Here is a 24685-nt window from a genome sequence, read left to right on the forward strand (position 1 = left end):
CACTGAGAAATCTATAAAAAACTACATTTTCTCTGAATAGCCTAGAGGGTGCCCGACAACGAGAGTGCCTACAGCCGCGACGCGACCACGTCGCGCGCGGCGCACTGCAAAGTTTGCAAGGTGACCTCAAGAAGGATGACAAAATTTTGTAGTTTGTAGCCTACTACGCTCTACAATAGCACTACAGTATCCTTTTTCAGATTCTGAAATTCAGAACTTGTAGTTTGTAGTCTTTCAAACTGTCTCAAAAACATGAGCGCAGCATACAAATTCAAAAGAGCGCTACTTTTTGCGCCAGGCCGCGGCCACTGCCCCCCTCGCTCCCCTATACACAAAGCCCTTGACAGGAAGAGAGACGAGCGGCGCGAAGAGACGCAGAGAAGTACCGAGTAGCCGCAGGCAAGGGGCAGACGACAGACGACGAGAGAACAACGGCCGCGACGCGTACGCGTCGCGCGCATGGTCACTATGAGAAAACAACTGGGAGGGTGGAGGCCTAAAGGAACACCTTGGTAGCACATGGGCTCGAAAATCGATAAAAAATCGATTTTTCCGGAAATCTGAAAATTTGGATATGCCCCAAAATTTCAAAAATTTTGAAAAAAAAGCAAAAAAATGTTTTTTGACCCAACAAATCGAATGTTTTCGAAAAATTTCGAAATTAGGTTTCGCGCGCAACATGCGATAGAGCGCGTTCGCAAAGTTGTATGCTACCGCGACGCGCACGCAACGCACCTAGAAAATCTGGAATTTTCAGATCACATTCCGGAAAAACTTGAAAAAAAAATCAAATTTTTTCGAAAATCGGAAATTCGGAGAATTCGAAATTTTTCGAAAATCGGGTTTGCGCACGCACACCGCGACGCGCACGCAACGCAGCCGACAGTAAGAATTTCGAAATTCTAACCACGCGACCGCGACGCGCACGCACCGCATCCAAAATTACAGGATCATTCAAATTTTGCATATTAACCGCGACGCGCACGCAACGCAGTCGACAGTATGTAAAAAATTCAAAAATTTTAAAACTATCATCTAAATATTGTCAGTGTTCATATTGTGGACTTTTTCGAGTTTTCCGAAAAATTGAAAAAAATCGAAAATTTTTTTTTTTCGAAAAATTAATTTTTTGAATTACATCACTTTTTTTTAGAGAAAGTCCACATTTTCTTGATAATATTGATTTTTGTACCAAGAGATTGAGTTTTCAACAGATTCCCCAACAATTTGCACGAATTTCAGATTCTCAGATTTTTCAGATTTTTCGTCGAATCTTATCAAAAAGTGATTTTCGCAGGAAAAAATCGGAGTTTTTGATAACAAATATTTTTCTCTAGCCAAAAAAGCTGACTTTTCCTTGATTTCTCGACAATCTGCGCGAATTTTCAGAATTTTCAGACTTGAAAAAAAATTATCGAAAACTGAAAAATTAATATTTTCGGATGTTAAACTAGTGTTTTCATAAATAAAAAAAGTATTCTCTTGCGAATAAGCTATTTTTTCCCTTGATTTTCCGGCAATTTTTGAAGTTTTCGGAATTTTTGTCACTTTTCGAAATATCAAAAAGTCGACAATTTCAGAACATCTATGAACAAAACGTTTCGCTGATCACTTTGAATATCAAAAACAACAAAATTCTGTAGAAATTGTTGATAAAACATCGAAAGTTTCGAATTTTTTCGTTGAAAAATGCAATTTTTCGAAAATTCGAAAACCCCCGACAGCTACAGTATCCCAACGCCTAAAATGGTTTTTAATGATTTTTTCTCGATAAAACTATCATCTAAACATTGTCAGTGTTCATATCGTGGGCTTTTTCGAGTTTTCCGAAAAATTCCAATTTTCGAAAAAATTTTTTTAAAATTACATCCCTTTTTTCCAGACAAAGCCAAAAATTTCTCGTTAATATTAATTTTTAGTATCAATAGAATGAATTTTCAACAATTTCCCCACAATTTGCACGAATTTTGAATTTTCAGATTTTCAGATTTTTGGTAAATCTTATCAAAAAGTGGTTTTTGGATGAAAAATTAAAGTTTTTGATAATAAAAAATTTTTCTCTAGCGAAATAAACTAACTTTTGTCTGATTTTTCGACAATCTGTGCGAATTTTCAGAATTTTTGAAATTTTCGGAACAGCGACGGCACAGGGTTTGTTTTTCTATCTTTGCAAGCTCGCTCTATTGATAAGGGGGCGGGGCGAAGCTTTTTCAAATTTTCAAGAATGAAAAAATTCTCCCCTAAAACTAGAAATCTTGTTTCGGTGAAGAGACGCAGAACATTTCGGTGAAGAGACGCAGACAACGAGATGGCTGAGGATCAAACGTTTGATCCTCAGCCATCAATTCGGCTACGGCCACGCCCCTTTATCAATAAAGCGCATCTGCATAGCTAGTTGAACAGTGCGACGGAATTTCACAAACGAAACTGCTCATTTCGGTGGAGCGCCATTTTTTGTTTGTATTATCACATACATAACGAGAAAATTTCTGTGATATCGACAAGAAATATACGGAAAAAACATTAAAAACAATTGGAATTGGTTTTTTTTTCATTTTTTCGATCAAATGATACTTTGTTTCGGAAAATCGACCATCGGCACAATCTTAAAAATTTCTCAATAGAAAAAAAAACAGGGTGTTGCAACCTAAGCCTCGAATTTCAAACAAAAAAGCGAAATAATCTGAAAAATCCAATCAAAAAGTCTTTAAATTCCCAAATATTAGCAAATTTTACACTTTTTTCACTTCAAAATTTTCAGAATATTCCGTTTTTTGTTCTATATTTTAGGCTTAGGCTAAAACACCTTTTTACGACAAGAAGTTTCATTCTAAGCCTTTGTATGAACAAAAAACACGAAACATTCTGAACATTTTCAGGGAAAAAGCGAAAAAATACAGGTGGGCGGGATTGCGCTCTACCGAAACGAGCAGTTTCGTTTGTGAAATTCCGTCGCTGTCTATCACAGCTGCCTGAAAAAATAAAGGTTGAGAGGCAGAGAGAAACTGTCTGCGTCTCCATCTAAAATGTGCTATTCAGGTTCGCCGCTTCGAGATTCCTACCGTATCAGACTGCAAAAATGTTCGGCAAATTCTCTTATAAACCATCTCTTATACTACTTTTCTCTTATACTACCGAGTCTCTTTTACTACCACTGTCTCTTATACTACTTTTTTTCAATGTGTCTCTCATACTACCAGGTACAACCCATTTCATACAGGGGTACAACGCTTGTGATTCGGGGGTACAATTTTTTGAAGGAGTTTCTGAATTCCTGCATTTCAGAGCTTGAAAATCTCAGAATTCTTAGAATTTCAGATGTTTGGAATTTCAGTATTTCGGAATCTGAGAATTTCGGAACTTCAGAAACTGAGAATATGTGAACTTCCGAATTTCAGGATTTCAGAATTTCAGAACTTCAAAATTTCAGAATTTCCTAGGAATCTCGAAGCGGCGAACCTGAATAGCACATTTTAGATGGAGACGCAGACAGTTTCTCTCTGCCTCTCAACCTTTATTTTTTCAGGCAGCTGTGATAGACAGCGACGGAATTTCACAAACGAAACTGCTCGTTTCGGTAGAGCGCAATCCCGCCCACCTGTATTTTTTCGCTTTTTCCCTGAAAATGTTCAGAATGTTTCGTGTTTTTTGTTCATACAAAGGCTTAGAATGAAACTTCTTGTCGTAAAAAGGTGTTTTAGCCTAAGCCTAAAATATAGAACAAAAAACGGAATATTCTGAAAATTTTGAAGTGAAAAAAGTGTAAAATTTGCTAATATTTGGGAATTTAAAGACTTTTTGATTGGATTTTTCAGATTATTTCGCTTTTTTGTTTGAAATTCGAGGCTTAGGTTGCAACACCCTGTTTTTTTTTCTATTGAGAAATTTTTAAGATTGTGCCGATGGTCGATTTTCCGAAACAAAGTATCATTTGATCGAAAAAATGAAAAAAAAACCAATTCCAATTGTTTTTAATGTTTTTTCCGTATATTTCTTGTCGATATCACAGAAATTTTCTCGTTATGTATGTGATAATACAAACAAAAAATGGCGCTCCACCGAAATGAGCAGTTTCGTTTGTGAAATTCCGTCGCACTGTTCAACTAGCTATGCAGATGCGCTTTATTGATAAAGGGGCGTGGCCGTAGCCGAATTGATGGCTGAGGATCAAACGTTTGATCCTCAGCCATCTCGTTGTCTGCGTCTCTTCACCGAAATGTTCTGCGTCTCTTCACCGAAACAAGATTTCTAGTTTTAGGGGAGAATTTTTTCATTCTTGAAAATTTGAAAAAGCTTCGCCCCGCGTTCTAGAAATTTCGAGACTCAAAAATTCAAAACAACTAATGCCTTTCAGCCAATGCCCAACAATTTCCACAATTTTTTTTTTCATAAAGAGTGAAATATATGACCAAAATCAAAAAGAACAATCAAAAGACAATGAGAAGTGAAAATTTTCTGCCGTAATTTTTGAAAATTCAGAAATATTGAGATTCTGAAGTTAGTAGTGAATAGAAAGAACTTTTTTTTTGAAATTTGTGATTCCCATAACCTAACATTATCTTTTCAGTATCGTCATATATATATATATATATATATATATTTACACGTCCCAATCATTATGCCTTTTCTGCCGCCTTTCTCGTATTTTTCCACATTTCGTTGTTTCCATTTGTTACCATTGTCAACGCTATCGTTTCACTCATTCTCTGTCCATTCATTGATTTGTACAATTTTTTGTTCACGAGTTCAAACAAAATAAAATACATGGTCTTATTTTCTCTTCTAGATCAAAAAAATGCAAACACGCTCCGAAGCAAATCACAAAAACAACATTCTCATATCAAAATATCAGATAAAAACTCTTTATGAAGACACTTATCGTAAACACTCTAATAGAACGTCAGGGCATATATCTCGGTTCCTGTAAAAGATATCAGAAACTTGTCAACTAACAAAATGTTTATCATGATATCAGAAACATTTTATTAGTTGACAGCTTTTTGATATCTTTTACAGAAAAGTCAAGGGTGGCGTGCTATTAGAATGGTTACGGTAATTGAAGTAGAGAAGATTGGATTTATTTGTTAAGCCCAGTACGCATAATAAAAACGAATTCCATAGAGTAACGATAATAGACACATATTGACGCGGTCACTCCATCTTTCCGTGTCACCTCGAAGCTTCCTTGCAATGTAACCCAGCCCGATGAACTGGAAAAGATAAAAAAATTTATAACGCTTGTTAAAATCTTGTATAATAAACTCACGGTCCGGGTATTGGTGGCCCCATTCGGTATGGGATATCTCTCAGACCAATCGCAATGAAATCTTTTGGATTGTTGAGACTTATTTCGTACTTTTCCAAGTTTTGTTGAGATTTCATTTTATCCAACTTTTATAAAATACGTTCATATCTTGATTGGTCAGAGGTATGTAATATAGAACAAGTCTGCTCATTTTCAAACGCATCATATAATCCAACGTAATCCATGATGCTTGGATAATATGTAGTTCCTTAAGGGTCTCCGGAATTTTGAATAGAAGTTTTTCAAATGTCGTCATATAGATTTTCAAGCAGTCTGTGTACTTTATATTATCCAATAAATATTGCAATTATTCTTGTATTTTGATCTCTTCCGTCAATGGATAAAGCTGGGAACTCCCGGGAATTCGATCTCAACCATTCAACAATTTCCCTGTTATCTCCTTTGAAATCCCACAACACTACAGAATCGATTTCTACACCCATCAAGCTTCTGACATACAAATAGAATTCTTGGAATTCTTTAAAAGCATCCAAAGGATTTCGAGAATATTTGTAAAGAGTATCATCTTTGTAACCAGCCTCCAAACACCCGAGTTTGACTTTTGCAGCTATCGTCAGTCCAACTAAACTTATAGTCAATAGGACAATTGCGAAACCTAATCATGGGGTAGTAACACTGATCTCAACTTTATAAGGTTTCTTGGTGGTCGAGAGGCGTCTGCATGCTTTTGAAGCTTTTGAGAAGTTGGTACTGAAAAAAGAGAAGATTAGGTTTTCTCCTATGGTGAACTATGAAAAATCGAAAAACCAACTCACTAATCAATTGGGTCTAGAGTACTCAAAACTTCTCGAATAGCGACATAACCAATCTTCAGAAGAGGGAAACGGGCTTGTTTATCTATCGATTTTCGTAGAAATAGGCATCTGCATGCTTTTGAAAGATTTGAGAAGTTGAAGAAAAAGTTATTTTTTGGAGCATTCCTTGCTCGGCAACCGATACCATTAGATTCCTCTCATGATTTTACGTATAATACGCCTAGCTGCCGAGCTTTTCAAAATTAAGCCGTGTAAGAACCTCCAAAAAATCTGCCGAGGTGGCTTCCACCACAGGACACCAAGTAACCCATATGTGCCGCCTACTTTATGGGCTGAAATAAATTTCATTGTGTTAAGCTTGAAGAGAGAGTTCGAATGGTGGTAAGATAAACTCTCTAGCGTAAAAATGAACCGAGTTATGATGGATGGAAGTTTTAGTGGCTCGGGACGTCTTCAGGATTCTGGGACAGTACGTATTCTGAAGATCAGAAGGCTCTATCTCTCTTCTGAAGCCAGTTATGGAGCCGTGAGCGCGCGGCCTCATTTTGAGGCGCCACACAGCGCTTTAGGGTTACTGTAGCCAACAATTGGGTTACTGTAGCTCTCAAAAAAACCCTTTCCACGTGCTGAGTACACATCGAACTTGATAAAAGTTCAAAATTTCAGTTAATTTTTCTTACTCGAGATGAATCGGTATGTCTGTCTGTGTGTCTGGATGTCCTAAAAATTCAATTTTTTAGAACAATAGCAAAAATGTTATCAAATCAACTGATAAGACACTTTTCCCGCGGTACCAACAGTTTCAGAAGACGTACCAAGACTACTGTACAGAAGGTCAAAATTGAGAAGTAAGAGAAAATGCGCTCTATTGATAAATTTTCAAAAATAAAAAATAGATATTTAGGCTCCGCCCATTTTTCAACAAAAATTCTTCGCTACCCAATGGCATTCAAAATGATGCGGACGCCAAACTTTTTTCTAAGGAATTACAGCCAGGGGAGCGGAAATTGTTGTTCGATGCGTTGAGAAAAATTAGTGGGTTACTGTAGCCCTGCCCCTCCTCACCCCAAAATCCCGAAATTTTAGCTGCCGATCAATACAACGAGCATAAAAAGGTGGTAGATGTGACTATAGATCACGAGGACCTTGTCAAAGTGTGGTACATAAATTTTATCCCAATGTTTGTCTATGGTTGCTTGGATGAGGCTTTAATTATTATTGGAGGTGAAAGTATCAATAAGTAAGTGAGCAAAAAAGCTTTCAAGAAGTGTAAAAGAGATTTCGACCACGGCAGGATTCGAACCTACAATCTTCTGCTCCGTAGGCAGACGCGTTATCCATTGCGCCACGCGGCCACATTTTCTTCTTACCCTCGATTCCCTTTATGTGCGCGCGGGCGAAAGAGAGAGGAGGCGAGAGACGCAGCACGTTTCAGTATCTTCTCTGTGTACAACGGCATGTCAATGTTGGCATCGGCAGCTGTTGCAAACATTATTTGCAACCTTTTCCTTCAATTGCCAGCTGATAGATGGACAGATATTCTTGGATTCAAGTAGGCTGCGAGTACTGTAGCCCGGGAAATTCAAATTCTTTTCAGAAAACCAGTTTTATCCAACGATCAAATGAACACACCAGAGTATCAGCATGCATCTTTCGCAGCTAAAGTAAAATGAAACATTTTTAGTCAAATTCTACAGTGACCCATTTTCAGCTCTCCGGCCTTTGGCTCGGTTTAACTCTCGGCATGCTTCCATTATTCTTCATCGATGATAATTTGGATAGAAGAGCTTCCGACAACCGGGAATTCCTTTCTGGAACTAAAAGCGAGTGGTTTGTGATGCAGGAGGAGGCCGATAATCGAAAAGTTAATGCTGATGAGTATTGTGAACTTTTTAGTGGTGAATAAAGAATTCAATGTTTTTTGTCTGCCCTCTTTTCTCTTCCTTTCAGCTCTCAAAATGCGCAGTGTTGTGTACGCCTTGTCGAGCGCGTCTCCTCAGTTCCACGCGTAGCCTACTGGCTAACGCACCCCGTTTTGAAGCGAGAGGTCCAGAGTTCGATTCCCTGGTGACCTAATTATCTTATTTATTTTTTTTATAAAGCAGTTTTTGCAAATTGAAGTTTTTCCTGCAAATTGAAGCAAAATTCCTGAAAATAATGGCCAAAAATGGAGAAAACTTTTTTGAGACATTTAAAAGTGTGGCCTAGAAAATTAGATAGCTAGGCCATGAAGCTCAGGCTTTTCTAAATTCCAATTCAGTTTTTAGATTTCAAAAATATCAATTTTGAGCCAAGTTACAGCAATTTGAAAATGGTGGCCTAGAAAACCAAATTTTGCGAAAATTAGGTCATGGTCAACATGATTAGAAAGCTCTTGTTCCGGAGCTCCCAAATCATTTTTCAGATTAAAAAAACCTCAACTTTGAAGCGAGTTACAGTCATTTCAATTTGGTGGCCTAGTTTTGGATTTCTAGGCCGCCAACCTTAAAATGTGTATAACTCGGCTCAAAATGGACATTTTCAAACTTTAAAAATCGATTCAAAACCCTCAATACATTTTCTTTGCAACCAAATACATCGTGACCTATTTTTTCCAAAATTTGGTTTTCTAGGCCACCATAGTCCAATGCACATAACTCGCTTCAGAATCAACGTTTTTGAACTTTGAAAACTGGTTTTATGTAAAAAAAAATGTTGGTTTTTTGATTCATGTACGCCATGGTCTAGCTTTCCAAATTGTGGATATCGGCAGTTTAAAGTTTGGTGACTTAGAAATCTTAAATTCCAGAAAGTTAGACCATGATCTATACCGTTGGAAAGCGCTTGTGTTGAACTTCTTATATCAAGTTTCAAATTCAAAAAATGTGAACATTGAGCTGAGTTATAGCCAGAAAAAATCTGCGGCCTATGTTTTTTTTCTAGGCCACCAACTTCAATTGGTCACAACTCGCTTCAAAACTAATATTTTCGAAGTTTAAAAAGTGCATAATAATTTTCGGAACATGAGCTTTCATTCCATATATGTGATGGCTTAGATTTTGCAAATTTGGGTTTCTAGGCCATAACCTAAAAATGAGTGTAATACTTTAAAGGTCCTGAGATTAGCATTTTTAATATCAGAAGAATGTTAAAAACTGATTCCATTGCTTTACAAGAACCCAAATCCTCCTTCTCTTCTCTTTTTTTTTTGTATTTTATCAATAGAGCGCCTTTTCTCCTGCATTTTTATGTTAAATAATAATTTTTATTACATAATAAATGTTATTTTTTCATATTTTCTCTTTTTTCTACAAATTTTCTTTTAAAAACACCCTTTTATCCTTCAAAACCGTCGACAAAACTATGCGAAACCCCCAAACTGCCCTCTTGTTTAAAGGCGCATAGAGTTTCGCAAGCGGCGGGTCTCGCCGCGTTTTTAATTTTTCTCAATATTTTCCAACGGATTCAGTGGATTTTCAGCGAGTTTTTGCGTATTTTCAGCTTAATTATCGATTTTTGAGTCAAATGTTTTGTAAAAATGGATAAAGCCTGTGTTTAGCTACATTTTGACCTAAAAATCGTCAAAATTAGTGGTGAAATATCGATTTTCAGAGGGAAAAATGATTCTTGAACTGAATATGTGTTATGGAGTGATTTGGCAGTTTTCTACTGATTTTTTTCGATTTTTCTAGTCAGAATTTTTAGATTTTTTCTGAAAAATCTTAAAAGATCGAAGATTTTCTTTTTTGGTTTGTTTCGAAACCGATAATTTGTATATTTCTCTTTTATTTCGCGACCTAATAATTTTAATTTGTAGTTTCTAAAAACAGCTTTTTTCAGACTCCAAGTCTCACTTCGCACGGTAATCATGGCTCCAAACTATTTTCAAAAGCCCGAGGCCGCTTTGAAGCGCGCCGAAGAACTCATTCAAGTCGGCAAGGAGTCCGACGCGCTGGACACTCTTCACGACACCATCAAAGCCAGACGACACAAACAATGGACCACTGTTCACGAGCAAATCATGATCAAGCACATGGAATTGTGTGTGGACCTGAAGAAGCAGCATCTGGCGAAGGACGCCTTGTTCCAGTACAAAGCACTCACACAGCAGGTTCAAAAGGAATTTGTAAAGCTAAAATCATAATAAATCTTCTCAGATCAACGTAAAATCCCTCGAGACCGTTGTCGAGCACTTCTTAAAACTCGCCGAGCAGCGTACCGAAGATGCACAAAAGCAGTCTATCGAGAAGGTGGAAGAAATCGGGGACCTCGATCAAGGAGACGTTCCAGAACGTCTTCTCCTCGCTGTAGTCTCTGGAGCAGCCGCTCAGGACCGTATGGACCGCACAGTTTTAGCTCCATGGCTCCGTTTCCTCTGGGATTCCTACCGTAACTGCTTGGAATTGCTCAGAAACAACGCCCAAGTCGAGCAGCTCTACCACACCATCAGTCGGCACTCGTTCAGCTTCTGTTTGAGATACCAACGGAGAACTGAGTTCCGTAAACTCTGCGATCTTCTCAGAATGCATTTGAATCAAATTCAAAAGCATCAGTATGCGCCGAATGTGAACTCGTTCCGTGTGAAACTCACCTCTCCAGAATCTTTGACTCTTATGCAAGACACCCGTCTTGTCCAGTTGGACACTGCTATTCAGATGGAGCTCTGGCAAGAAGCCTACAAGTAAGCTAAAAGCGGGTTTTTGTTGAATTTCAGTCGTTTTTGTCTATTTTTCCAGGGGTCTGGAGCTCGGCTGTCAAGCTTCCAATTTGAAAATTTTTCTTTCACAGGATTTTCGGAAAATTCCTTTTTTTCTATTTCTGGAAGGCGCCCTTTTTGGTCAGTTTTCAGTACAAATGGGCAATAAAATAGTGTCTTAAAATAATCGCCAAATAAAAGGAATTTCCAAGAAATTCTGTGAATGCAAAACTCTCAATCTAGGCATGTTTTACACTTCCCGAAGTTTTCAAAATGATCGGGCACTCGACAGCCGAGCTCTGGTGCCCTAAAAATGCCGGAAATTAACTGAAAAATACGTATTTGCATGTCTTATTGACCGGTACTGTAGTTCCTAAACTTTCAGAAGCGCTGAAGACGTCCACGGAATGATGCAGCTCTCCAAGGACAAAGATAAGAGAACCGTGAAGCCATCCAGCTACGTCAACTACTACGATAAGCTGGCCCTTGTCTTCTGGAAGGCCGGAAATCGTCTGTTCCACGCTGCCGCTCTTCTTCAGAAGTTCATCATCTACAAGGACATGAAGAAATCGTTCACACAGGAGGAGGCTCAAGAGCAAGCTACCCGCGTGCTTCTTGCCACTCTTTCCATCCCAGAAGGATCCGATTTGCCATCGGATCTTTCCCGCAATCTCGACATCGAAGAGCAGCATGTCGCCAACATGAGACTTCTCTCCAACTTGCTCCGTCTTCCGATTGCTCCAACGAAGGTTGGAATCCTCAAGGAGGCTGCACGTATCGGAGTACCAGAGGCTGCTGGACAAGTCGCCAAGGATCTTTTCAAGCTTCTCGAAAGCAATTTCTCTCCATTGAGAGTTGCTAAAGATGTACAATCTGTTCTTGACACCATCACCCGTCCAGATCACTTACAATACGTGGAATCGCTTCAAGCAGTTGCTGCAGTCAAGGCGTTGAAGCAAGTTTCTGTGATCTACGAGGCTATCAGCTGGGAGAGAATTCGCAAGATCATTCCATTCTACCACGATTTGGCTTTGGAGCGTCTTGTGGTGGAAGCTAGCAAGCACAGAATCGTCAAGGCTCAACTCGACCATCGTGCTGATTGCGTTCGCTTCGGATCTTCAGATGCCACGTTGGCAGGAGGAGTCGACGAGTACGACAACAACGAAGGATTCACCGGAGATGACACTCAATTGGGAGTTGAAGGCGTTCGTAATCATCTCGAGGCCATGTACACCAGACTTCGCGTTCTTGTCGAAGGACTCGATTCCGAGAAACGACGCAAGGAGATCGTCAAAAAGATCGAGAACCATGTCACCAGTTACGAAAAGAATCGTGTCACTGAAATCGAGCGAATCCACAGACGCAAGAAGATGTTGGAGAACTACAAGGAGAACTGGGAGCGTGTCAAGGCTGAAAAGGCTGCAACTGCCGCTACCGAACAAGCTAAACGTGAGGAAGCGGCTAGAGCTGAGGAGATGAAGCGTCTCGATGAGCAGAACAAGGAAAGTGAGAGAAAGAGAAAGCAAGCTGAGCAAGAGGAGATCCAGAAGAAGATCAAGCGGGATCAACTTCACAAAATGCAACAGAACGTCATCTACCAAGCCATTATCAAGGAGAAGGGACTCGAACAATTCCGTGATATGGACCCAGAGCAAGTGCTTCGTGAGCAGAGAGAGCGTCTGGATAAGGAGAGAGCCGAGACTCAACGCCGTTTGCAGCAACAGGAGAAGAAGTTCGACCATCACATCCGCGCTCTTCACTTGGAAGAGATGAATGAGCGTCGTGCGGTGATGCACATGAGATTGAACGAGGCACCGAGGTTGCACGAGGAGTATGAGAATAAGAGAATCGAGAAGGAGATGTGAGTTAGCTATCCAGTTAGGTGAAGTTCTAATTAATTGATTTTTTCAGTGCCGCTCATGAGAACCACGTCAAGCTCTGGTCCATGTGGGATCAAGTTCGCGAGGCCACTCTCGATTGGGTCGAGACTGTCAAAGTTGAGAACCAAGAGAACCTCGAGAAGAAGATCTCCGACTGGGAGGTTAAGCTGGAAGCTGTTCGTAACAGTCGTCTCGCTGAACGTGCTGAGAAGCGTAAGAAGGAGCGCAAGGAGGCAGCCATGCAAGCTAAAATCGCCGAGGAGCGTAAGCGTCGTGAAGAAGAAGAACGTGCTCGTCAAGCCGTCATCGACAGTCAACGTCGTCCACACGGAGAACGTGGACAGCGTCGCGAGATGGAGAACTCCGCAGCGATGCAAGACAGCGATTGGAGAAGAAATGCACCACCACGTGATTCCATGCCTCAAAGAGAGCCTCGTCCGATGCGTGATGGACCACCTCGTGAGCCATTCCGTGAGATGCCTTCCTCCAAAGCTGACACCGACTCCTCCTGGAGAAGTTCCGCTCAGCCAACTCGTAAGCCTGATGACCGCCGTAGTGATGATTTCCGTCGTGACGATGGACCTCGCCGTAGTGATGACCACCGTCGCAATGACGAATTCCGCCGCAGCGATGACTTCCGCCGTAACGATGACTTCCGTCGTGATGGTCCACCTCGTCCGATGTCCAAGGCTGATACTGATCAGAAGTGGGAGCGTGGAGCGGTCACGAAGACCGTAGTGTCGCCACCAAAGACCGAGAATCAGCCAGGTAAGAATCGTTTCCAGGAGAACGTCTTCTGTGAGGAAATTGAGTCCGAAAATGCGCTCTATTGATAATCGTTTTATCTCAAAAACTGAATCAACTATCAAGAAATCGTCAACTAGAAAAATATTGGAAACTTCAATTGCTATATTTTTCCAGTTTAACATTTTTTTCTAGCTCTTCTGATTCTGAAGATGTGACCTCTTCGAAATTGGCAATGCTCTTTTTTTTTAAACTGCAAAACGATCATAAAAATTCAAAATTAGGCTCCGAATTTTGGCTCTCAAAACTCCAAAACAGAGCTGAAACTCTGAAAAATTTCCAGAAGTTCTGTCAAAGTAACCCAAAATGACCGAAATTTGGCTCTAAAAATTCTGAAAATCTGTAAATTCCAGCCCCCGCCGCCGAAGCACCAAAGGCTGACGGTCCACGCCGATTCATCCCACCAGCGCTTCGTAACAAGCCAGCCGGTGGCGGTGATGAGCAACCAGCACCACAACGAGGAGCCAACGTGACGTCTCCACCGGATCGTGCTCCAGGACTCCGTGGACCACCAGGACCAGGAGGTCGTGATCTTCCACCAAGGGACCTGCCACCACGAGATGGACCAAGGGACATCCCTCGCCGTGATGGACCTCGTCGTGACGGACCGAATCGCAATTCTGGAGCCAACAACGCTGGAAACGCAGATAGTGCGAACTGGAGAAGATAAATTGCCCCCATTTTCACCCATATCCAATTCTTTTTTGCTCCTAATACTCGGATTTTCCCACCCGTTTAGTATCCCTGTTTTGTCTCCATTTCTCTTATTTTTTTGGTTTTTTTGGTCCTTCAATTCGTTTTTTCCCTTCCTAATATACATCATTATCACCCCATAATCACTTGTTTCTCTGTTGTTATTTCTTGAATCTCTGGTGAATCCCTATGATTCCCCAATTTCCCCTTCCCATTTGTTCTTAAATATTTATGATGAATAAAAGGCATGGTTCTCTAAAACTACTATGCCTTTTCAAAAAAGTGGGCGGAGCCTAGGAAGAGCCCCGCCGAAAGTGCCCCATTAGATGAGGCACCTGTAGGAGAGGAGGCGTAATGAGGCGCGGAGAGCACGCTGATTGTGGAGACGTCAGACGATGGAGGATAGCGAAGAAGAAGAAGACGACGATGAAGAAAAGGAGAATCCAGGGGAGCGGAGAATGGGGTAATACAATAAAATAGGATAGATGGTATGGGGCACGCAACAGGGGGACGACGGGGGGACCCCGAAGGCACTTTCATCTCTCTCACTTCTGAAGCATTTGTATACGTTTTTCCTCTTCTCTTTCTGAAGCGATTCCGGATAGGACACGACTTCTGGAAGATTCTGAAAAAAATTTCAAATTTTCGGCTCCAAAATTAACAATGCTAACTTTAAAGACGCATATCTCAAAAATCAAGATAGCTATCTAGAAATTGTCAACGAAAAAAATTATGAAATTTCAAGCTCTACATTTTTGATATTTTCCATTTTTCCTAGCTCTTCGGATTCTGGAGATATGACATCTTCAACGTTGGTGTCCGCAAAAAAGGGCGGTTCAACTTAAAAAGCGCACAACTTAGTTAGTAGACTAGCTACAGTAATTTTGTTAATTACAAAAATGTAGAGCATAAAAATTCACACATTTTGGTAAAATTCAATTTGTTCTAGCTTCCCGGATTCTGTAGATATGACGTCTTTAACGTTGGTTGCAGTATTTTACGGTTGCATAGAAGTGCGAACCATCTTTAAAGGCGCATAACTCAAAAACTGCGGTACCTAGCTTGTTATGGAAAGCTGGAAATTGCTAAGCATAACATTCCACATATTTTTGAAGTTCAAAATTTTATCTAACTACTGTACTTCTTGACTTATGCGCCTTTAAAGTCGGCGCGCGCCCCAGCGCACGATACGGTGAGGAGCGCGTTAACTTTAAAGGCGCATATCTCAAAAACGAAGTAAGCTATAATAAAACTATGAACTACAAAATTGTAGAGCATAAAATTCTACACAATTATCTAGTTAACAATTGTGTGATAGCTACCGTACGTTTTGAGTTGTGCGCCTTTAAAAATGTCGCAAGCCTAAAACTGGCGCAAACCCAAATTTTCAACCCCTTTCCTCTCCAATTTTGAAATTTTTTTTTTCAAAAAAGAAAGTAAAATTAATTCCCAATTTTTTGATCATAGACTAGGTTTCCATTGCAACACAACCACCCCTTTCTCTATGTTTCCTAACCTCCAATTTTCTTTTTTTTCATTCGTTTCCAGGAAAAAAGAAAAGAGAAAGCCTGTAATTTTCTATAGGTACAAATAATTGGAAAAAAACACTTTTATTTACTCTACTTAAAAGGTGGCCTAGAAATCCAAAAATTTAGGCTATTCGTGACAGTTTTCAGACTTAAAAAACCTTCATTTTGAAGCGAGTTACAGCCATTTAAAGTTTGGTGGCCTAAAAAGTCAAAATTTTGTAAAAGTTAGGCCACTGTATATCAATAAAAAGCTTTGGTTTCATGGAGTTCATACCAGTTTACAGACTTTCAATGTCTTGATTTTGAAACGAGTTACAGCCGTTTGAACTTGCTGGCCGAGTTTTGGATTTCTAGGCCATCAGTCGGTGACCTAGAAATCAATATTTTGGAAATCTAGTAAATTCAACTAATAGCTCTTGTTTCAAAGAGTTCATACCAAGTTGTAGATTTGAAAAATCTTCATTTTGAAGTGAGTTACAACAATTTGAAAATGCAGTCCTAGTTTTGGGTTTCTAGGCCACCAACCTTAAAATTGGTGTAACTCAGCTCAAAGTTCACCTTTTTTAAGTCTGAAAAATGTTATCAGCTTCTCAAAACAAGAGCTTTCTTTTTATACATTTTGTGGCCTAACTTTTTGAAAATTTTGGATTTCTAGGCCACCAAATTTTAAGGGTCGTTTCTTGGAGTTGAATTGGCATTTTTTGAAGCAAAAAGCTGGGTTTGAAAACCTTTAAGTTAGCAAATGCTTTGAATACTTGAACAAAATTGACAGACCCTCTAAGCATTCTAGATTTTATGGGATTTCTAGGCCATCAGTCTTCAATTGGCTGTTTTGGCTGTAACTCAGCTCAAAATCCCGATTTTTGAAATCTGAAAACTGGATTCAAAACTTCAAACTCTCGGTTCTGTCAGTCCCCAAATCTCCTAGATTCATGTCTGTCCAGAATTGGAGGGGACATACAAACAATCAACTACCTCTCCCCCACCTCCTCCTTCTCCAACCAAATCCAATTCTAACACTCCGAAATGGTGTCCGACCTTGTTTTTCGACGCCATTAGGCGTAAGAGAGAGGTACATGGAAAATGGAAATTGGAAAACAAGGTACCCCCGACTTTTTGGCGCCAAGTATACAAAAAGTGTCAATTAAAAGGTGCGAGAGAGAGGGTCCAGGAGCCATGACCTTGAAAATTGGTTTTTCTGGAAAAAAAATGGAAATTTTGGAGAAAAATGAGCAAGATTCTTAAAATCAGCGTATTCGAAAGTACCTAGTGCTCAAAGCTCTGGTACAATACCGATTACCGTAATCTAATAGAAGCCCATCCTATATGTGCTCTTCAAAGTTAATTATCTAGGTTTCTATAAAAGATATTGAAAAGTGGTCAACTAACAAAATATTGGTGATAATATGATAAACATTTTATTAGCTGATTACTTCCTGATATCTTCTAAAAGAACCGAGATAATTGGGTTAACGTATAAGAGCTTTTACGGTTGGTTGATGATAAAAATCGACTTCGCTAGCTAAGCAATTAACCCTAATTATCTCATTTAGGATAATTAGGAAACTAAGTAATTTGAAAGTGTCTTACGTAAAATTTTCCGTTCTTTCGAATGGTATAAAAATCAATAACCTAGCTTAAAAATGAAGCGAGTTATGAGCAATTTCTCAAACTGGCTTCTTTTTTAGGTATCTTCCTCAGAAATTCGGCTTGAACAAGGCTAAAATTTTGTCTTCCAATTTTTTAATTAAATGACTTAGATGTAAAATGTTATGTTCTTTCGAATGGTAAAAAAATAAACAACCCAGCTCAAAAATGAAGCGAGTTATGAGCATTTTTTTTTTCAGAGAAGATCTTTTTTTTGGTTTTCAAAATTGTTTAGAAGATTTGGATTTTTTGAACGAATTTTCAAAAATTGTCTGAAACTATCTTAAAATCATTTTATGCAAAATTTTATGTCAATTTATACCGTACCAAAATTATTGCTCCAAGATGCAAATTGAGCAAATTATGAGCAATTTTTGCAGAACCTAAACTTTTGAAATTTCGAAAAAAAAAGTCGGTGCTGAAAAAGTAGTCATAACTCGCCTCATTTTTAACCTACATTATTGATTTTTATACGATTCGATAGAGCATAAAGTTTTACTTATGACACTTAATAATTTTTGTTGAAATTCGAGAAGGAAAAAAAATTATTTCATACTGTACCCCGGCTGTTTTTGTATGCATCATAGCCTTTGAAAAGGTAGTCTGAAAATAGAATAATCGTCTAACTTTGACCCAATTTATCTCAGTTCATATAACCGATATCAAAAAGTGGTAAACTAATAAAATGTTTATCATCTTATCAAAAACATTTTATGAGTTGACTACTTTTAGATATCTCTTACCGTAACCGAGATAAATAGAGTCAAAGTTGGGGGACCATTTGGTCTGGCATAATAGGGTCTCTCTACTTTGACCTATTTTTTCTTGGTTACGGTAAAAGATATCAAAAATTGATTAATTGATAAAATGTTAACCATAAAATGATCAACATTTTGTTAATTGATTAGCTTTTGTTATATTCTACCATAACCGAGATGGCTTGAGTGAAAGTTGAGAGAGGTGGCACGTCAAAGAGTCCCTCTACTTTGATCCAATTTATCTCAGTTCCTGGAACAGATATTTAAAAGTTGTCAACAGATGAAATGTTTATCATATTATCAGAAATGTTTTTTAGTTAACCACTTTTTGATATCTCTTCCCGTAACCGAGATAGCTTGAGTCAAAGTGGGCAACCTTAAAGGAGAGCTTATAGTTACCGTAACTATTGAAATTGAAAAGTTTTGGATTTGATTTTTACACCAATCGACTCGAAATTCAGTTTTAAAGACAACCATAAAACTCATATTACGAGTTATCAAAATTTTCGACCTCCAAAATTCATCCAAAACGAAATTTTCAGTCCCTTTCCCCACACAAACACCGCGTTTGTCTTCCCATCCAGTCTTCGTTTTTCTTCGTCTTCCTAAACTACAAAACTATTTCTTTTCCCGCTCTCTCACTTCTCCACACTATTTCTCTCTTTTTCTCTCTGTACATTTCGAAATGCTCGTAATGTGCGTGCCTAATGGGATGCGACTTACACCGTGTTTTCTCATTCCCTTGTGTCTAACCTACTCTCTTCATTCTACACACTATTTCTCTAGGCTCCGCCCGTTTAGGTTGTTCGGAATGGGATTTTCGGTGGGGAAAAAGAAAAACCGGGTTACGGTAGTTTTTTGGTGAGAGAGTGAGAGAATTGAGACATTTTTATGGGTTTGGGAACACAAAAAAGAAGAGATGACGAAGAAAAAATATGTAGGTCAACAGGAAACTAGAAATTCCAAAGGGAACATTCTGAAAAAATATACTATTTCAAATAGTTTGAAATTTTCAAATTTCGCGCTTTTCCACTAATTTCGAATTTTTCAAAAATACCAACTTAGAACCAAGATCCGAGCCTTTGAACTTTGGTGGCCTAGGAAACCAAATTTTGGAAACGAGGTCACAAGTAACATGAATCAAAAGAGCAAGTTGTCAGCACTACAGCGCAGTTTTTAGATTGGAAAAATAACAATCTTAAGAGTTATGACCTATTTAAGGTTGGTGGCCTAGAAATCCAAAACTAGGCCATCAAGTTCAACTGGCTGTAACTCGCTTCAAAATGAAGATATTCAAAATCTAAAAATTGATGTGAATTTCACAAAACAAGAGCTTTTCAACAATATATATCAATCAAGGTCTAACTTTTTCGAAGTTTGGGATTCTAGGCCTCCAATTTCAAATAGGCGTAAATCGCTCAGAAATAAAAATTTTACTCCTGAAAACAGGAGCTTTCCAAAATATATAATTTCAATAGCCTAACTTCTGCAAAGTTTAGAATTCTAGACCACCAACTTCCAATGGTTGTAACTTGCTTCTAAACAATGCTTGAAAGTTGGTGGCCTAGATTTTGCAAAAGCTAGGCCATATTGTATATTCTCAAAAAGTTCAGATTTCTAGAAGTTTGTAAGTGTTTTCAGATTTGCAAAAATCTTACTTTTGAAGCGAGTTACAGCCATTTGACGTTGATGGCCTAGTTTTGGATGTCTAGGCCATCAACCTTCAAATGGGTGTCACTCAGCTTCAAGCCGGTATTTTTATAACCTGAAAATTGATTTAGAAACTTTAAAACTTGTATTTTCTCGTCGTACAACTATATTAAAGTTGAATGGCCTAGTTTCCTATCAATTTGGGTTTCTAGGCCACCTACCTCAAGGGCTCGTAACTTGCTTCAAAATCATTATTTTTGAAATCTTAAAACTGGACTATAATTTTAGCAACCCTTACTTTTTAGTTATTTAACTCATTTCTAAAATTGTGGCCTAGTTTTGGGTTTCTCGGCCACCTAACTTAAAATGGGCGTAACTTGGCTCCAAATCCATAATTTTTGATTTTTAAAAAAGCCGAAATCCTCTCCCTAAAACCCCTTAAAATCTGCATAATCCCAGTGTTTCCGATTTTCGAAATTTACGCCCATAAAAGTGTGTGTGTGTTTGAGATGGCCAATAAATGTGATGCCCATTCCGTCCCCGTCCTCCTTCTGCCCGCCTGCCTGCTGATCACATAAAACTGTCAGGAAAAGAGAAAAAATTTCGAGTAGTTTATTCAGTATGAATGTGTATTCAGAAGACGTCACGTCTTCTGGAGCTTCCGAAGGACGGGGAGGAAGAAAACCAGACGCTGGGGAGACATAAATGGAATTCGGTGATGAGAAATGGAGATTTATTTTTGGTTTTTGGTGGAAAAGAAGGCAGAGATATATATCATATGGTCCCCCTCCTTCAGGGGATACGGTAGAAGGTGGCCTAGAAATTCGGTATTTTGGAAAGCTAGGCCATCCTTCAAAATAGTAGTGCCTGCACAGGTGATTCGTGAACAATCCGTTACAGACGCTCCGCGTTCGCGCGCGGTTGAAATAGGAACCGCATACGGACCGTGTGCGAACCGTTTTTAGTAAATAGCAATACATTATTCGGATTGATCCGTATCCTGTCCGTTTGCGAGCTCCGTATCCGATCCGATTGCTAATCATGACCAAACGGATCCGTTTGCGAACTCAATAAAACATTTGATTCGCAAACGGATCCGTTTGGTCATGATTCGCAATCGGATCGGATACGGAGCTCGCAAACGGACAGGATACGGATCAATCCGAATAATGTACTGCTATTTACTGAAAACGGTTCGCGTGCGGTCCGTATGCGGTTCCTATTTCAACCGCGCGCGAACGCGAAGCGTCCGTAACGGACCCGTTCGCATTTTACCTGTGTGTAGTTCTAGTAGTTAGGGTACTGTAGTGTGGCCTAAAAAATCGGAATTTTGGATAGCTAGGCAACCTTAAAAAGCTAGGCCATCCTTCAACATATTAATTACTGTAGCTCTAGTAGTTAGAATACGGAAGGATGACCTAGAAAATGTGGGTGTGGAAAGTTAGGCCATCAATTTCATGGTAACAACTGATTACTGTAGTTTCAGACGCTCGTGGCTTATGATTTTACAGATGGCCTAGAAATTTTGAAATTTGGAATTCTAGGCCACCCTGAAGAGCTAGGCCACAGTTAGGCATCGGTATTTGGGTTACAGTGAGTCTGCCACTTTTAAATTTAGATAACTGTAGGCGGATTTTTTGATTTTGCGAATTTTTGATTTTGCGAATTTTTGAATTTCTGAATTTCTGAATTTCCGAATTTCTGAATTTCTGAATTTCTGAATTTTCTGAATTTCTGATTTTCTGATTTTCTGCCACATCTACCCTTACCAATTCCTCAATTTCTCTGTTTCTCTAACCACCTTCTCGTTTCCCCATACTATTTCTCCAAACACATTATTTTGTCTTTACATACATACTTACATCGACTCATAACCAATCCCATATGCATTTCCGTCCCCATCCAAAGAATATATATTCATTACTTTTCCTTCTTTTCTAGATCCACAAAACGATGCTTAACTTTTCTGGGTTACTGTAGTTTTTCTTTTTTTTCAATTTTTAAATCTACTAATTTCAAAAAATTACTGTAGCTAACTTTAAAGCTTGCAAAGGCATTTAAAACTGCTTCAAGCAACCTGAAAATACAAGCTTAAGATTTCAGGATTACCGTACTTTTCTTCATGTTTTGAAATTTTAAAAAAAACTTTAGAAGGTTACTGTAGCTTTGAAAAAGATGCTTAACATTTCAGGATTATTGTAGTTGTCCGTGAGGTTACTGTAGCTCTGGTGACAACTTTGAGAACTTGAACTGTGTAGGATTCCCAAAAAAAAGAAAATTTCGAAGATTACCGTAGTTTTTTTTGGGTTTTTCATAACTTATATGGTTACTGTAGCTTTGAGAAAAGAAGCTTTACATTACAGGATTGCTGCATTTCTCTCCAATTTTTTGGAACATTTTTTCAGAAAGGTTACTTTGGCGAAAAATTCAAATATTGAATTTTAAAAAATAAATAATTTTTTGAAAAATGCTGTGTCTACACTTCTTGTCTGTCTGTCTCTCTGTGTGTCCGGATTTCCACAAAACATGAAACTACAGTAATCGTTTCGTAAATTCATATTTATGAATTTTGAAAGCTTTTTTTGGAAGTTCTGAACTTTTTTTTTTAATTTCGAAGTTTTGGATTTTGGGAGTTTCAAAAAACCTGGAAATCTGGAAATTCAGCAATTCAGAAATAAAGAAATTCAGATTCAAAAATTCAGAAATTCAGAAATTCAGAAATTCGGAAATTCAGAAATTCAGAAATTCAGAAATTCGGAAATTCAGAAATTCAGAAATTCAGAAATTCAGAAATTCAGAAATTCAGAAATTCAGAAATTCAGAAATTCAGAAATTCAGAAATTCAGAAATTCAGAAATTCAGAAATTCAGAAATTCAGAAATTCAGAAATTCAGAAATTCAGAAATTCAGAAATTCAGAAATTCAGAAATTCAGAAATTCAGAAATTCAGAAATTCAGAAATTCAGAAATTCAGAAATTCGGAAATTCAGCAATTCAGAAATCCAGAAATTCAGATTCAAAAATTCAGAAATTCAGAAATTCAGAAATTCGGAAATTCAGAAATTCAGCAATTCAGAAATCCAGAAATTCAGATTCAAAAATTCAGAAATTCAGAAATTCAGAAATTCAGAAATTCAGAAATTCAGAAATTCAGAAATTCAGAAATTCAGAAATTCAGAAATTCAGAAATTCAGAAATCCCAAAAAAATTCAGGATTTTAAAATTTCATATAATACTGCTCAAAAAGAACTAGGCCATATGCATCATTTTGGGGGATTCCGACCTACAGTAATCCAAATTAAAAAAAAGGTTGACCTACCGTAACCCAAATATCCAGGTTTTACTATTGGCCTAGCTTTTGCCTAACAATCGCATAGCTTTTAGGTGGCCTAGCATTTCAAATTACAAAATTTCTAGGCCACAGCCATCGATTTGGAGGTTTCTACCTACAGTAATCAGCTCTTATCATGTACGGCCTAGTTTGGATGGATAGCCTAGCTTTTCATGGTGGCCTAGCTTTCAAAACTCTAATTTTCTAGGCCATACTACCGTACCCTAACTACTAGAAACACAGTAAAAACTATTCGAAAGGATGGCCTAGCTTTCCAAAACTCCAATTTTCTAGGCCACACTACAGTAAACCCCCTCAAGACCTCAAGTTGAAATATTTCATATTTTCAGAATCCTGGATTACATGTACCTGGAAAAGTTTTCTGGCAAATTCTAATAAAATCTCAAATATATACGACTTTTCATTCAGATTTTCATTCAGAGTTAGCAAAAAAATATTTTTTCAGAGTTATTATTTTTTCAGAAACAAAGTTGGGGGAAGAAGAAGAAGAAGAAGACTAGAAACCACACACACACACAAAAGAAAATTCTAGAAAAATCGAAAAAAAATATTCAAAAAAAAAAATCGATGAATTGGGTGAAAAATGGGAACCGTGTAGTCTCACAGGACATGTCAAAAAATGCAGAAAATCAAAAAAATTCATGAAAAAATGGAAAAAAAACCCGTAATGGGTAAGAATAAGAAAAGGGGCGGAGCCTATCAGAATCAGTTCATAAGGCGGGAAATTTGAAATTCGAAAAAGAAAAAATGGAAAAAAAAACTAGACAAGTTTGGAAGAGGTATACAAAAAAGAAGGCACTATATTTCAGGAAAAATGGGGTTGAAATTGAAAAAATCAAAATTTTTTTGAGAAATTTTTTTTTTGGGGTTTTGGAGAATTTCAGTGATTCAAAATTTCAGAATTTCCGGATTTCCGAATTTCAGAATCTTAAAATTTCAGAAGCTGAGAATCTGGAAATCTGAGAATCTGAGAATCTGAAGTTCTTAGAAATTCGGGATTTCAGCATTCAAGAAATTCAGAATCCCAAATTTCCCCTTTTCGAGATTCTGAGATGCTAGACTGCGAAATTCCGAATTTCAGAACTTAACAATCTTAGAATCCCGGAATTCTGCAATCCCGAATTTTAGATTTTTTAGAATTTCAACGTTTTGACTTTTCAGAACTTCAGAATTTCAGAATCTCTGATTATCAGAATCTCAGAATTTTGAAATTCTGAATCTCGAAATTTCAGAGTTTTAAAATTTCAGAATTTCTGAACTTCGGGTTTTCTGAATCTCGGATTTCAATAATTCGAAAATTCAACAATTCGAAAATTCGAGTTCCAGGATTTTATGTTTTTTGGAATTTCAGAATTCCAGAATCTCGACAATTCAAAAATTCAAAATTTCAGAGCTTCAGAATCTCAGAATCTCAGAATCCGAAACTCCGAAAATCTCCAAATTCCAAAAAATCCAAAAATTAGAAAATTTGGTTCTTAAAATTCTAAAAATCCTTAAAATTCGCTATACGAAAGTTCCAGAAATTCAAGAATATCGAGTTTCAAAAAGTCTAAAATTCCAGGATTTCAGATTTTTCAGAGTTTCAGAATCTGAAAATCAGAGTTCTGAAAAAAAAA

The 24685-nt window shown here is 38.1% G+C and overlaps 6 protein-coding genes and 1 non-coding gene across 7 annotated transcripts; 5 read left to right on the top strand and 2 right to left on the bottom strand.

Moving 5' to 3' along the window:
* Positions 1-5077: 5077 nt before the first annotated feature.
* CBG00019 lies at positions 5078-5382 on the bottom strand (the record flags this gene model as incomplete). The annotated part of the gene is made up of 2 exons (XM_002642596.1): positions 5078-5210; positions 5267-5382. 2 exons carry the CDS (start codon positions 5380-5382, stop codon positions 5078-5080), a joined length of 249 nt encoding a protein of 82 aa, XP_002642642.1.
* A 1452-nt stretch (positions 5383-6834) lies between these two features.
* On the top strand, positions 6835-7325 carry CBG00020 (the record flags this gene model as incomplete). Its single annotated transcript, XM_002642597.1, has 3 exons — positions 6835-6929; positions 6986-7116; positions 7168-7325. 3 exons carry the CDS (start codon positions 6835-6837, stop codon positions 7323-7325), a joined length of 384 nt encoding a protein of 127 aa, XP_002642643.1.
* Positions 7326-7363: 38 nt separating this feature from the next.
* On the bottom strand, positions 7364-7436 carry CBG28205. The gene has a single exon. It is a non-coding gene (tRNA).
* A 102-nt stretch (positions 7437-7538) lies between these two features.
* Positions 7539-7987, top strand: CBG26048 (the record flags this gene model as incomplete). The annotated part of the gene is made up of 3 exons (XM_045244513.1): positions 7539-7633; positions 7679-7745; positions 7793-7987. The coding sequence occupies 3 exons, from the start codon at positions 7539-7541 to the stop codon at positions 7985-7987; spliced, it is 357 nt and encodes a 118-aa protein (XP_045097845.1).
* Positions 7988-9928: 1941 nt separating this feature from the next.
* Positions 9929-14110, top strand: Cbr-egl-45 (the record flags this gene model as incomplete). Its single annotated transcript, XM_002642598.1, has 5 exons — positions 9929-10171; positions 10218-10741; positions 11142-12617; positions 12668-13404; positions 13794-14110. The coding sequence occupies 5 exons, from the start codon at positions 9929-9931 to the stop codon at positions 14108-14110; spliced, it is 3297 nt and encodes a 1098-aa protein (XP_002642644.1).
* Positions 14111-14528: 418 nt separating this feature from the next.
* Positions 14529-14600, top strand: CBG26049 (the record flags this gene model as incomplete). Its single annotated transcript, XM_045244514.1, has 1 exon — positions 14529-14600. The coding sequence occupies one exon, from the start codon at positions 14529-14531 to the stop codon at positions 14598-14600; it is 72 nt and encodes a 23-aa protein (XP_045097846.1).
* Positions 14601-23688: 9088 nt separating this feature from the next.
* Positions 23689-24032, top strand: CBG26050 (the record flags this gene model as incomplete). The annotated part of the gene is made up of 2 exons (XM_045244515.1): positions 23689-23763; positions 23946-24032. The coding sequence occupies 2 exons, from the start codon at positions 23689-23691 to the stop codon at positions 24030-24032; spliced, it is 162 nt and encodes a 53-aa protein (XP_045097847.1).
* Positions 24033-24685: the final 653 nt, after the last annotated feature.

The sequence above is a fragment of the Caenorhabditis briggsae genome, assembly GCF_000004555.2.
Source record: "Caenorhabditis briggsae complete genome, chrIII, whole genome shotgun sequence".
Taxonomy (NCBI): domain Eukaryota; kingdom Metazoa; phylum Nematoda; class Chromadorea; order Rhabditida; family Rhabditidae; genus Caenorhabditis; species Caenorhabditis briggsae.